Source organism: Hemiscyllium ocellatum, chromosome 13 (assembly GCF_020745735.1).
Source record: "Hemiscyllium ocellatum isolate sHemOce1 chromosome 13, sHemOce1.pat.X.cur, whole genome shotgun sequence".
Lineage (NCBI taxonomy): Eukaryota > Metazoa > Chordata > Chondrichthyes > Orectolobiformes > Hemiscylliidae > Hemiscyllium > Hemiscyllium ocellatum.
Genome location: NC_083413.1, coordinates 67,195,787 through 67,210,590, shown reverse-complemented (window position 1 = coordinate 67,210,590; position 14,804 = coordinate 67,195,787). Strand labels below are relative to the sequence as shown.

Sequence of the window (14,804 nt, the reverse complement as noted above, 5' to 3'; positions counted from 1 at the left end):
AGATAATTACAAAAAAATTAAAACTAAGGTGATGCTGGAAAGAAACCAAATGGTTGGAATAACATGATAGGTATAAGAGTCACATGCCAAGGTCCAACCAAAATAACAAATAATCCAAAACTGTACAAACTAATTAAGATAAAGATCATAACAACTTAACAAGATGACAATGTCAAAACAGGACAGTAAAGAAAATTTTACAGATACAGAACAGCAAGGTGAGGTTACCTGTAGCTACACTGTAGCTGTCTACACTCCACTCACACCATTTGTATGACCTTTTGATTTCTCTGCCTATGTGCTTCTAATCACTCCACCTGATGAAGCAGCAGCACTCCAAAAGCTTGTGATTTCAAATAAACTTCTGGGAATATATCCTGATATTGTGTGACTTCTGACATTTTTCAAAATGAAAGAGGACAGTCAGTTTAGAGGCAGGAATTAACTGTTATGAAAAATTTCGGTTTTAAATAACATAACATCTGCAACAATTATTTTCAAACAGTTTATTAAAGGAAAGGTGAAGCATCAGCTTTAAAATGTACAAAAAGAAATTTTATACTGAAAATGTACAATTTACAGTATTACTAGTAAAACCAATCAAGGTAACACTCAAAATATAAAACTTATTAACTTCAAACTCAATTTCAAGCCCAGCGTGGAGGTATCCAGACATGAAACCATCGTTTCACATTCTGCTACAATACTGCCGAAGAATTCAGATTTAAATAGTTGACTGCACAGCATAAGTTGATGCAGAGATGATTCTAACCATGCAGTACCTATCATCGCGCCACTCAATCCACAGAACTATTTCAGATCATTGACAATTTAGCCTGAAAACTGTACAAAACTAACCAATATCGCATATTTTCACAACTGCTTAATAGCAATACCAAAAAGTCAATACCTTTAAAGTCAGCTTTTCTGTTCATCTAAGTTAGTATTGTAGATTAGTAAATGACTCAAATGACCTTAAAATTTAAAATCTAGTTATAACTACTTTCAAAATGTGAGAAAACATTAAAATTTATCATGTAATATTCTTTCCATTTATGACAGTAGCTTTCAAATATCTTCTGCAAGCAGTATGTTTTGATTAGCTTTTGTTCTGTGAAATTTCAGGTGTCAAATTGTCAATTTCTATATTGGAAACTGTCTACGGACAGCTAAATTAAGATGGTTAAAATGTTAAAATTGTAGGTTACAAAATTAATTTGTTTCTGACATTACTTTAAAAATATGATCAGATGGGAAATGGCATTAAAAGAACAATTCAATACTGCAGGTAACTAATCAGAAGCAAGACAGATGGAACACATTCTAGCACATTGGGCTAATCCTCCATTTAGTCAATTACTGAACTCTGTTTTGTATAAAATTATCTGTAAAAGTACATTTAGACAATTGAGAAAGTCAAAAGTGGGCATTCCTTAATAACGAATAGAGTAAATCTGGAATCAAGGGCAACAGTGCACCAAAATTTAACAACGAAATGTGCTCTTGACCTAATTTTTACACTTTTGGGAGTGTACAGCATTGATTTATACAACCTGGTTTTAGAAAATGTACTGTATTATGAAGTGTCATCAAATAACAAATATCTCTCAAACAATTGAATTTTAGGAAGCTACACCAGCTTCTAAATTTCAACTGTTAGGTTCTGAGCATTAAAACTAAAAGCAAAATGCACTGGACTAATGATGATAAAAGTGTACATCTCAACTCTGCTGAAGTCAAACTTAAAGCAGCTAATGAGTAGTCTTCACAGTAAATAAGGCAGCTTTTGTTAAGAAAGTAAGTAGCTTGCTGTAGACATATGTATAAGATCTTAGTATTAAAAAGAAAAGAAATCTCTGGATTACTGTTACCTGTGATTTGCAGAAGCAATATTTCACATTTCTAAAAAGCCCCCACAGAACCTATTACCCATTTATACATGTACTGTAGAAGTTTTTTGCAATTAATTTCCAGTTACCCACCCCACCCCTCAATAAAATAAATGCGTACCACAAAGAAACCAAACTCCAGTGTGAGAAAATTGCTTTGCTCCTAATCTAGATTTTCAGCATTGCTGCCTTCTGAAAAATTTCTAAGCTTGAATTAAAAAACATAACATAAACTGCTGATCTCAAAAATTTTTTATATTAAACTGTACAGCAGAAAAAAATTACAAAAACTCAGGGAACTCATCTGTACTTTTGGTGTCATCTGCTGTATGTGCCACCCTATCTTTTTAAATATGCCTTCATGATTTTAATACAATTTACTCTTGGTTGATATATATATTTTTTTAAAAAATCCTACTGTGGCACTCCTCAGCAGTGCTACAGTCCATCTGTCAGGTCAATTTTGGGGGTAGGGGGTAATTCTTCCCATGAAGATCACGTTTTTCGGTCCATAAGAAAATCTGTCTCAGTAACAGACCATTATAGTGCTTCCTCCTTCAGGCTTCCCCATTTATCATAATCAAATCTTCATCAAGTTTATCCTTTGATAAAAAATAAATCAGATCTTGAGTATGTAAAATTTAGTTTAAAAGTTGCTGTCACAGTATTTAGATCTTGGATTCTCTTTAGACGATGGAGTTCTTAAAAATATAAAACTTCCAGCAGTCTCAGAACATAGGCATCCCAAAGCCCTATAGAAAAACAAAAATAAAACAAAAAATCCATCTTCAGATTTGTGGGAGGAAATAAATCTATGCACCACAGAACATTTTCAAATCTATCAATTCAAAACAATTTCTGTAATAATTCATGTACAAATATGTGGTAGTACAAAAGCTGAATTTACAAGTGCAGATATAAATTTACAACATTTAATACAGAAGGGATGATAATCATTTAAGCAGAGTAACTAACTATCTCTAGTTCTGGTTAGTTAGTGTTAATCTTTAGCACATCAACTAAACAGGTTAGAATTTTCACTTTGATTCACTATAATAGCTCCGCATTTAAAAACTTTCACTGTGTGAAATAGAACAGTACGTCAATATGTTTAAGGTCCACAGTTGAGAATGTACATTTACAAGTGCACTGATGACTTTTTAATAGAATAGACTTTCAGAGAAATAAATAGAGATGGTGAAATTATAAAAGTACACAGCAAACACAAAATACTTAGCAATGATTCACATCATTGGAATCAAGATAGACTTATAACAGACAAGAAAAAGAAGAACTAGGACTTAAGTCATGTGTAAATAGAGTGTACAAAATATAATGATTTCAAGAAGCTTGGCTTTGGAAAGATGGAATTGGGGCACTTCCCATCTCAGGAAAGAGCCAAAAAGCCCAGATTTGCATAACCAATATTCCTTAGAAATTTTTTGTATAATATACATTTAAATGGTATACAATATTAGTCAATAAAACAGTTCAATCATTCTCATTAATACATGAACATTGCAGCAAGAAATGTTAAAAAGAAAACATTACAAAAACTTTCTTTTCACTGTTTCATTGTTAGACAACTGCAGCTGTAAATATTTAACTATATTTAATTATATTTGACCACCAATTTTGGAAGAAATACCTTTTTGGTTTAGTTTTGATGTTCAGTAAATATAAAAATCCTGAGAAATTTAACTTTTCCAATTACATATTCAGGCCTTGTGTGGCTATTTATAAATATTTTGACAGCTACAAGAGAATACTCAAAAACTTAATTTATCTTGGTTAATAGAGGACGCGTCATAGACCGAAGTATTCCTTGATACACACCGAATCATCTTCCATTATGGCAGTAGAGTCGAAGAAATCTGGTCTGAGCTCAGCTCGTTCACGTCTGTTTCGTGATGGAGGCTGTGAAAACAGTTCACATAATTATATTTGTTGTTCAAACATTACTCTCAAAAACCTGAGCACAGATAATAAGCCATTTTCCAATCAGGAAAATGAACACCAGTACACACAAATCATTTCAATTTTAACCTAAAAACACACACAATGAGCACATTTAGGAAATGGATAGCAAGCCTGTGCTTAATGATAATTTGCTTCATGTTTTATTTAATGCTGCTGATATTAAGTCAGTATAATTATATAACGTGGTAAGTTTCATTTTAATGCTGTGCGCCAGACTTTGTGTTTTGAGACTTTCTCACATGATCTTTCCCCAGTACTTCCATTTTTGCCTGGGTACCCCTATCTACCATCCACCTGTCAGTCATAGATCGCTCAGCCTCGTTTCCTGTCATATCCTTGGCTTGGCTCCTGCTCTCTGGACTTCACCTCCTCTCTGGGCCCTGCTCTCTAGTGTTGCCTCTCTCCCAAGCCTTACCTCCTGCCCTCTACCCCATTTACCTGAGTTATTCATCTGGCTCCTGGTTTTGTATGCCCCTGAACTCAAGTTCTGGTCTCCATCTAGTGGCATGAGTTTGGCAATACAGGGACTCAGGTAATAGCTGCATTAATTAACATCTGCCACTAGATGGAGCCTGGCTAACCTAAAAGTACTGCAAAGTGAATGTAGTTAGAAAATTATACATTTCTGTTACATTTCTTTTAATGAGATATTTTATTTTGCAAGTTATTAGAACTAGGACTGAATGGTATTGCACATATTGTGAATACTGTTTCTTTTTGTACATTTTCTTCGGTGAGAAATATCCTAAACAAAAATCTAACTGTGCATGTAGCACTGATTCCTACGGGAAGCCTCAATTCACAGTCATTTCACTCAAAGTCCTGAGTCAAGAATGCAACTACAACTTTAAGCGAGGACTTAGTAAAATAGGAGATTATTAATTGGAGGTTTACAGGCATTACTTATAAACTAAGGTCAATTACCTAATTGTTGTCTGATTTTTGTCAAAATTTGGTTTATCATATAAATCAAGATAAATTAGAACACGTAGTTGACATTCAACTCTCAGTACAGGATTCACTGGTTTTGTTATTTTGTTGGACAACAAATTTACTAGTATTGATAAGTTCATTCATGCAAAAAGAAAGCAATAAAAATGGCCTGGCATGAAAGTTTTTCAGTTGATTCTTAGCTGTCTCAGATCATAGAGATGTATTAGACGGAAACAGACCCTTTGGTCCAACTCAGCCGTGCCGATCAGATATTCTAAATTAATCTAGCCCCATTTGCCAGGTCTTCGTCCACGTTACCAAACCCTTTCTATTTATATACCTATCCAGATGTCTTTTAAATATTGTAATTGACCAGCCTTCACCACTTCCTCAATCCATACACGCACCACCCTCTGCATGAAAAAGTTGCTCCTTAGGGCTCTTAAATCTTGTCCCCCTCACTCTAAGCCTATGACCTCTAGCTCTGGACTCCCCCACCCTCTGGAAACTTACCCTGTCTATACCCCTCATGATTTTATAAATCCATGTTAAGGTCACTCCTCAGCAGCCTCTAATGCTCCAGGGAGAATAGCCCCAGTCTGTTCAGTCTCTCCCTGTAGCTCAAACCATCCAGCCCTGGCAACATCTTTGTAAATCTTTCCTGAACCCTTTCAAGTTTCACAATATCCTTCCTATAGCAGGGAGACCAGAACTGCACACAGTATTCCAAAAGTGACCTAAAACATATTACTATGACTGATAAAGGCACACAAACCAAACACTTTCTCCGATCTACCTGCTAATCCATTTCCAAAGTCTCTCAGTTGAGCAACACCCTCCAGAACCTTATCATTCTGTGTATAAGTCTTGCCCTGATTTGCATTTCCAAAATGCAGTATTTCTCATTTATCTAAATTAGACTCCATCTGCCACTCCTTGGCCCATTGCCCATTAAGATCATAATTTGGGCAGTTTCCAAGATTCAAGCCTCATTTAGTTACAAAGGAGACAAAGCATAATTCTATCAATAAGGAAGATTTAGATGTTTTATCACCTCCAAGAATAGCAAGCATATTAAAGCAACAATCCCATCATACAATGAAATAGCTTTGAAATCACTCTTACCACCCCAGTGAATTTCAAATTCTATGTTCCTGGTTACCAATGCATTTCAGTGGACTCATTGTGATACTGCAGTCACTGCCATTATATTAATTTTACATGATAAATATAAATCTCTCAGTCTCTAATTTGGATGCATCATCAAGCAGAGGAATTAAGATTATGTAGTCATTTTTAAAACACAATCAATTAGATAGTAGGATGTGTGTATACATATAATATATATGTATATGTTAGCTGCTATATTCATAAGCTCAAAAAATGTGTAAATTAAAAGATCTGCAACAAACAAATCAAAATATTAATTCTGTATTTTGAAAGTTCTTTTATATATAAACATAAACAAACTATAAACCACTTCTCAAAATGACCAATGGGTTGCTTGGTCTCCTCGATTAAATCTTGAAAAGGATTATTCTAAATATGATACTGTCTGATATTAAACGTACACCTATTTTTAATCATACAAATGACCACCTACCAGATCAATAACCATAGTGTCTTCAAATTCTTCATTCATATCCTCCAACTGACCCCTTGATGACATCATTACATCTTCAAAAATTGGTTCAGCATCATCCTCCATTAAACTGTGACTGCGGCTATAGAAACAAGGAAAAATTAAACATTAAGTTGAAAAGCTATAATGGCAGCTATATCCAACCATTTCCTTCTAGCTTCAACAAGAGTAGCACTCGGATTTTTCAAGAAAATGGATACATTCAGCAAACTCCTAAGTTTGGTGTCATCCTAGTGAACAGACGTTAACACGCACAAATGACTCTTAGTCTTTCAACTCATTTCAAATAAATCTGCAAAAGATTGCAGAAGGAGTAATTAATCATCATTCCTTGCACTTATCTAACAACACCCTCAAACTAATATGCAGCCAGAGGTCCTGAAACTTTATGACTTCTTATAGTACAGTCCTTATTACAATATGCAATTTGTGAATGGAATCCTAACAATACTGTCCCAAACACCTTCAAGCTGCAGCTTGATTTTACTTCAAACCAAAATTTATTAAAAATAATCTCAACAAATATAAAAAAATACACTAACAGATACTGACAGATATGACCACAACTAATCTGGCACTATGGCATCTTTCATATCTTCCCAAGTGCCGCAATATGACATCTTATGATTTCTTAATAAGCAGTACATGAACTTACACTGATTGCCTTACACCGCCTCGTGCTTTCATGTAGTTCATGGCCACTCTGTCTTTTCGGTGTGCCTCTTCAAGCTTGTGTTGGCCCAACCAAGGCATTTGCATTTGAGGGCTGAACAGAAAAGTGCCTCACTTTAAAAAATGAACTGATATGGTGAGCTAAATCTATAAATTTCAATACAGAAAGAAAATACTTTAAATTGCTAAAAGCACGAGTTTGCCTGTAAGTGTTGCACTTTCCCCTTTAGTGGTCTATGGCGCTCAAGGATCACTGGTTTTGGTCATAAGTAGAGCCAACTTACTTCTGTACATAATCAGATTCAGAGCCCCGTTCAGATTCCTGATCTTCCATGTTGTGTTCTGCCGGTTGCCGAGGATTTTCCCGCATGACTGTTGAAGTCAACTGTGGTGGATGCAGGACTCCTGGAGTTTGAACAGTGTCATTCCTGTTCATCCATGAATTATCCACATTCTCCTCTACAAAACCAAACAAAAGAAAATGCTGTCATGAAGAAATAACATGATGGTTGCTCCTATATATGTTTTTGAATGGTTGAATTTTGATTTAACACTTTGGAGGCTAACCTGAAGTGGAAGTTCAACAAACCAACAGGCAAACAAATTGTTTACGGAATGACTGAGATGCTTTCAATGAAGTGCAACATTTCTAAAGTGACCATTTTTGAAGAAAACCTACTAAAAATGTACAAGTTTGTTTTGTTTGTTTTCACCCTTCCTAAGGCTGATGTAGAGTTCCACTGGTGCCCTCTAATAATCTACATCAACACTCATTTTAATACGAGCTGACAGTCTATTAATCGAGGCAATTAAACTGTGGTGGATGAGGTGAAGAGGACGGAGGACGATGGTGAGGGTTTCAATTGCATTTGATTATGCCTTAAACTTTGTATTAAAAGCCTAAGCCTCAAGGCTAAGTTAAAATTGAGTGACAAAGGGAGCCATGTTGTCTGCTCAGAATCCTGTTCAACAACAAACCTGGGTGGATTGGTTGCTCTGGCGATGGAGAGGCTAATATTTGTTGGGGAAAAGGTACAAGATGTTCACATCTGTCGATTATGACCTGAACAACTGTGCTGACTGTGGAAAGACTTTATCTCCAAGTCTCACAGTAATGCTTCAAGAATGCCAAGTTTTACTTTAAATGGTCTATTTGATTCCGAAACTACTAGGACTGAAAGAAGATTAAATTCTGTAGCATTTCTACCTACCTGCAAGGAAGGAGGAGTAACAGAAAGAGAGAGACAGACAGACAGAGGCATCCAGCTTCTGTTGTTTACCATGCAGAATATGGGTGGAATCTTACACTTGGATTAAAGTGTGAAACAAGACTGGAAGATTCATCTAGCTTTGGCCAGAAGGAGAAATCTCCAGGGTATTTAACACTGTGTTAATTTGTTTGGGAACTTTTGGGAAAAGGATGCAATTCACTGGCAGTCAAGAATATTTTGAACTAGTTTTTAGAGAATGAAGTGTTGACTTAAGGGACAGAGTAAATTATAACCTTGGAGGAGGTTTTCAATTGTTTTATAACCTAAGTGGAGAGTCTTTTCTGTATAAAAGTCAAGTTTCCCATTAAAACAGTGTTCAGTTAATTATAAATAAATAACAAAGTGCTAGAAACAGTATGACTCTGGAAGCATCTCTACAGAGAAAAACAGTGTTGAAATTTCAAGTTGAACCACTCAGAACACAGACTCAAAATATTAACTTTTTCTCTCTCTATAGATGCTGCCACATGGACTAAATGCTCCAGCATTTTCTGTTTTTCAAAGATGTTACACTATTGTTTGTTTATTAACTTCTAGTTGTATTTGCTGTTTTTCAGGCATTTTCTTTTTCATATTATCACATTCCCTTTCATACTGCACAACTTAACTTCCACAATGCTTTTATGCGTCACTATACTAAGCACCTTCTCAAAACCCGTATTAGGCAGCATACATTTGGTTTCTTTTGTGAATGTTTTGAATCTAGTATTAAATCTGTTAGACATCACTCATTTCAACAATTTATGTATCATAAGTGTCAAAATACTGCTGCAAACAATTTTTAAAAACAGATATGATTCACAATGATGCAATACAGTGAGTTCAGAGCAAGCCCAAACATTTCAAACTGGCAAATCTGTTTCAAAATGTACAGAAATAGTCTTGTTTAATGTTTATAAAATGTTCATTGTTTGGTAACCTAAAAGGAATAGTGGAGTTAGGTGTATCAACAAATTACAAAAGCACTGTGACACATGGACAAACAGTGTTATAAAACTGCTTTCTTAGCTACACAGAAATTAGAATAAAGACAAATTTAGAATATGCAAGTTAATTTTCTGAATAACTGAAATAAGGGTGCCATGCTAAATAGTTCTGTTACTTGCCTTCTGTCCTCCTTTTGTTAAGTGGTGGACGCCCTTTTTTACTACGTATTGAGGAAGCTTTACTACTGCTGCCTCCACTAATCACAGACATCCTATCGTCCTCTCCACCAGTAAGTAATGAGTTGCGATAGGAGATCAGGGGCAGCCAGATATCCTCTCTTCGTTCCATCATCTGTTCAGACATGAATTTTTCCAGGTATGCATGGCTAAAGAAAACACAGTAATGTAATATCTAACTCCTCAATTAAAAAAGGATAAAATATGTACAATGTTATTTTTAAAATAATATTACACAAATACAGAGGAACAAATTTGAGAATATGTTTCTTTTCAATTTGATTTTAATGCAGACCCTGTCTCAAGCTCTAGACACTTTGATCCCTACAGAGATTCTGGGTTATTCATTAATTTACTTGTCAACCATCCTCCCATCTGCTCAGATCATTCCCTGCACTAACCTCTACACCAAGAATTTTAATGCTGCTGTTAAGTAAATTAAATAAATATCTAAGAATATGTGGTCCCCTGTATAGTTTGGTAACTTAGTTTCTTAAACATGTTATTCTGTAAAAACATGATTTAAAAAAAACATAGCGATCAGGAGTAAATGCAAGTTATTTATTATACTAGGATAGAAATGAATTTCTCCATATTTTACTTACACAGTTTTTTTGTCCTGGCGCAGAAGTTTAGAGGAGAATTCACCAAGAATCTCAAGGAAGGCAAGATTTGGTGGAGGATACTCTGGTCCATTTGGGTTAGGATATTTAAAAGCAAACTCTATGCCATCCCTAAAGTAATAAGCAAAGTCTTGTTAGAAATACTGCAAAGGGCCTGATTTAAAGCAATTAGGTTTCATAATTCAAGCAAGTAACCCATAGATGATAAACTGTTGAAAGATATTTCTGCTTGTCACCTAAAGCCCATAATTTTGAGGAGTAAGTATTTTAGAAAGATTGTACCCTAACCAGTAAACTTGTTAAAAGAGAGGAGGAACAGAGTTTTAGGAGTACAGATCGACAAATCTTTAAGTGTGTCAATTCAGGTTGAAAAACATTAAAAAATTAAATGAAATTTGTAAAAGTAATATATAAAGGAAATTAAGTTGAATTTAAAAAAATATTTGTCATATTTGTGTTTCATGCATCCCAATATAGGAAAGATGTTACATGAACAAGGAAGGTTCACCAAAATTATACTCTGATTAAAAAAAAATGTCATGAAGGAAAATTCAAAAACACAGACGACATGGGGAATTGAATGACGCTTTTCAGAATTATGTAAGATTCTAAGATTATGATCGCGAAAAACTGCTTTAATCAGCTGGCACATCAGAATAAAAGGTGTGTAAAGTTTAGGTTATCACAGCTAACACTAAATCAGTTATAATCAGCATTAAAAATGTTACAACCTGGTAGTACTTTTGTGAAGTATGATCGTGATATTGTAGTACTTGTAATATTGCGTTGGTACTCACTTGTGTAAGGTAGCAACAGCTTCTCTCGTCTTGATCTGATCCAGACCAAAGGTGAGGGCAAACCGACGAGCAAGTTCTTTAATACCACTGACATGGGCTGATGACCTGTCAAGATTTGGACCTTGCTCCTGGACAAGCTCATTGAAGAGCTGAAGTGAAGAAAAAACTGAAAGTTAGCATTTCACCTAACTCAAATTTGCTCAAAAATAAGCTGCTGTTGATGAACATCAGAAACCTCTTACCTGCTGTAAACTGAGAATAAGTGTCTTGGCACACTGAATTTTGTCAATTTGTCTGGTTTTACTTAACGTTTCCTTTATGATGTCTCCATAGTCATTGTAATACTGTTTTGTAAAAGTACAAATAAACATGATGCCTTATTGGATATTGTCCATTTTTTTTTTAAAAAGATATTTATAATTTTCAAGATGTCAATAAACTTTGAATTTTTCTTCAACAGCAGAACGTATACTAATATTGCATTACTTAATACAGCAATCTAGTTAATTTAACATGCTATGTATAAATTGACACAAAAAGAAAAGCTTTAATGACTTTCTAAAGTTTATTGGGTAAAGGTACAGACAGTGAGATATTACACCACATATACTAAGTAATCACAAGTTTTAATTTTAGTTTGTGCTGAGTTAATTGATCTCAAGCAATGTGGAAACTGGCCTCAATTTTCCTGAATTACAATGGAAACAATTGGCATTCAAGTACATGACTTCTATCAAGTGAGTTCAGCTGAAAAGTGCACACACTTGATTAGAGACAAAAAGAAAACTGCAGATGCTGGAACCCAAAGTAGACCAGCATTAGTGTGGAAGAACACAGCAAACCAGGCAGCATCAGGAGTTGGACTTCTTCACCAGTCTCGAAGATGGGTTGCACTGAACCATTGACCTCTCCACCTCCAGAAAGTGCACTAATGTTAGGCCAGAATCAGGAATGGATCTTATGTCATTACAGTCATGGGATAGGTTCATTGTCTAGGCATATACAGAAAAATGGTGCTTGGAGAAAGCAGAGGAAGATACTGTTGGCTCAGAACATCAACCAAGCAGAAGTAGTCAATGGGTTGAGAAGTGGTAGATGGAGTTCAATCCAGATAAATGCGAGGTGCTGCATTTTGGGAAAGTAAATCTTAGCAGGACTCGTACACTTAATGGTAAGGTCCTAGGGAGTGTTGCTGAACAAAGAGACTTTGGAGTGCAGGTCCTTCAAAGTGGAGTCGCAGGTAAATAGGATAGTGAAGGTGGCATTTGGTATGCTTTCCTTTATTGGTCAGAGTATTGAGTACAGGAGTCGGGAGGTCATGTCGCGGCTGAACAGGACATTGGTTAGGCCACTGTTGGAATATTGTGTGCAATTTTTGTCTCCCTCCTACTGGAAATATGTTGTGAAACTTGAAAAAGTTCAGAAAGGGTTGGAGGATTTGAGTTATAGGGAGAAGCTGAACAAACTGGGGCTATTTTCCCTGGAGCACCTGAGGCTGAGTGACCTTCCAGAGGCTTACAAAACCATGAGGAGCACGGATAAGATAAATAGACAAAGTATATTCCTGGGGTGGGGGAGTCCAGAACAAGAGTGCATAGGTTTAGGGTGAGAGGGGAAAGATATGAGAGAGATCTAAAGGGCCAACTTTTTCACACAGAGAGTGGTATGTGTATGGAATGAGCTGCCAGAGGAAGTGGTGGAGGCTAGTACAATTGCAACATTTAAAAGACATCTGGATGGGTATATGAATAGGAAGGATTTGGAGGGATACGGGCCAGGTGCTGGCAGGTGGGACTAGATTGGGTTGGGATATCTGGTTGGCATGGACAAGTTGAACCTAAGGGTCTGTTTTCGTGCTATACATCTCTATGACTCTAAGTGATTGTCAAGATAGTAAAAGGGTAATAAAGGATGAATATTTCCAACAAATCAATATTAAGTGCAGCTAAAAAGACAATTACAAGTTATATTAATTTGATCTACAAAGTACTTGAATTCTACTTTTAAAAATAGCAATGTTCTAATCTCTAAAATTACCTTCATATAATGCTTGAAAATGTCAGCAGCAGCATTCATATCCACAACATCATAAATTATAAGTTTGCAAAAGCCTGCCAAGAGGTTTCTTCTTTTATGAAGGGCTTCAATCTTGTTGGCTTCATCCTCTTCATCTCCTTCTGCATAGGAGAAAGAAATGCAAGATGACAATTTATTTGGTAAAATGGCAATTTCACACTTGCTACAGAGAAGAAACCAGCTACTATAATTACACCCTCTATCATCTTCTCAATTTAAAACTTAAGACACGCAAATTTTTTTCCACTTGATGCAGATTACTTCCAAGTCCAATGTTACGTGGTCTGAACAGATCAACGCTGATGCTCGTAAAAATAATAACTGCTATCGTAAGTAATATAATAATTCGGATACTATCAGGTAGAGTATCTTAAGTTATGATAAATATGGATAAATTCTGAATATCACCAAGAAATCAAATAAATTTAACTTAAATTTACTTTCCTGTGGACAGTCTTACCCATGCTTTGGTTCTCCTCATCTTGATCAATAAATACATGATCCATTACAAAGCTGAGCAACTCTGACTGCAGTCCAGTATCTGGGCTGTAAACAATCGGCTTGAGCCCATCCCTGCCACCAGTCGTCAATTGGTGACTGAATATCATTAACAGATCACAAAGCAACATGAATGCCTATAATGGGACAAAATGAATCTTTATTAAAAGAGAGTTTTTAAACAGCAGCAGTTGAAATGATATTTTGGAATCAATGTTTTAGCTTGATGCAATACATTTAAAAAAAAATAATTTACTTCTGTTGAAAATAATTTTGCAGAAGCATAAACCTAGACAAAGATCTTCACAACTTTTTTGAAGCACTTACTGGCTGTAAGGGAACTTTCAGCGAAATGGATTGTGAGCAACTGGGCTAGTTGGCTGAGGAATGGCAGATGGAGCTTAAGCATAAAAATGCGAGATGTTGCATTTTGGTAAGACAAACAAGGCAGAACTTGCATGGTAACGGTAGGGGCTAGAGACTGTTGTCAAACAGAGACAACTAGGAGTGTAGATACACAGTTCCTTGAAAGTGGCGTCACAGGTATATGGGATGGTGAAGGTGGCATTTCGCATGCTTGCCTTATGGTCAGAGCATGGCGTACAGGAGTTGGGATGTCATATTACAGCTGTATAAGATATTGGTAAAATCATATTTGGAGTATGAGTACAATTCTGGTCATCCTGCTGATGTTATTAAACTGGAAATGGTGCAAAAAGGATTTACATAGATGTTACCAATACTGGAAGGTTGGAGTTATAAGGAGAGACTGGATAGGCTGGGCCTTTTTTATTTAACCCCTCAAGCTGAGACGGTTGCTGGGTGACCCGACAGAGGTTTATAAAATCATAAGGTGCGGAGCTAAGGTGAATAACCAAAGTCTTTTCCGCAGGATAGGGGAGTCCAAAACTAGAGGGTATAAGTTTAAGGTGAGAGGGGAAAGAATTTAAAAGGGACCTGAGTGGCATGTTTTTCACACAGATGGTGCTATGTATATGGAATGAGTTGCCAGAGGAAGTGGTAGAGAGGCAGGCACAATTACAATATATAAAAGACATTTGAAGATATAAATGGATAAGAAAGGTTTAGAGGGATATGGGCCAAATGTCGACTAATGTCACTAGCTCAGTTCAGTTTAGGAAATCTGGTCAGCGTGGATGAGCTGGGCTAAAGGACTGTTTGATTTTATAACTCTAAAATTAATCAAATTTACCACTTTAATTACATACGAATAAAATCTTACTTTATGGTGGAAATAGT

General features: G+C 35.8%; 1 protein-coding gene across 1 annotated transcript in view; it reads right to left on the bottom strand.

The window, feature by feature from the left end:
- Nucleotides 1-510: 510 nt before the first annotated feature.
- stag1a (STAG1 cohesin complex component a) overlaps nt 511-14,804 on the bottom strand; it is a 201,296-nt gene continuing 187,002 nt past the window's right edge. The window contains exons 24-34 of the mRNA XM_060834903.1: nt 13,507-13,681; nt 13,008-13,147; nt 11,213-11,314; nt 10,971-11,119; nt 10,156-10,284; nt 9,494-9,699; nt 7,401-7,575; nt 7,100-7,210; nt 6,406-6,526; nt 3,726-3,806; nt 511-2,641 (exon numbers count right to left, since the gene is read on the bottom strand). Of these exons, the coding sequence (XP_060690886.1) occupies nt 2,618-2,641; nt 3,726-3,806; nt 6,406-6,526; nt 7,100-7,210; nt 7,401-7,575; nt 9,494-9,699; nt 10,156-10,284; nt 10,971-11,119; nt 11,213-11,314; nt 13,008-13,147; nt 13,507-13,681 (1,413 nt within the window). The 3' untranslated portion in view covers nt 511-2,617. The remainder of the gene's footprint in view (nt 2,642-3,725; nt 3,807-6,405; nt 6,527-7,099; nt 7,211-7,400; nt 7,576-9,493; nt 9,700-10,155; nt 10,285-10,970; nt 11,120-11,212; nt 11,315-13,007; nt 13,148-13,506; nt 13,682-14,804) is intronic.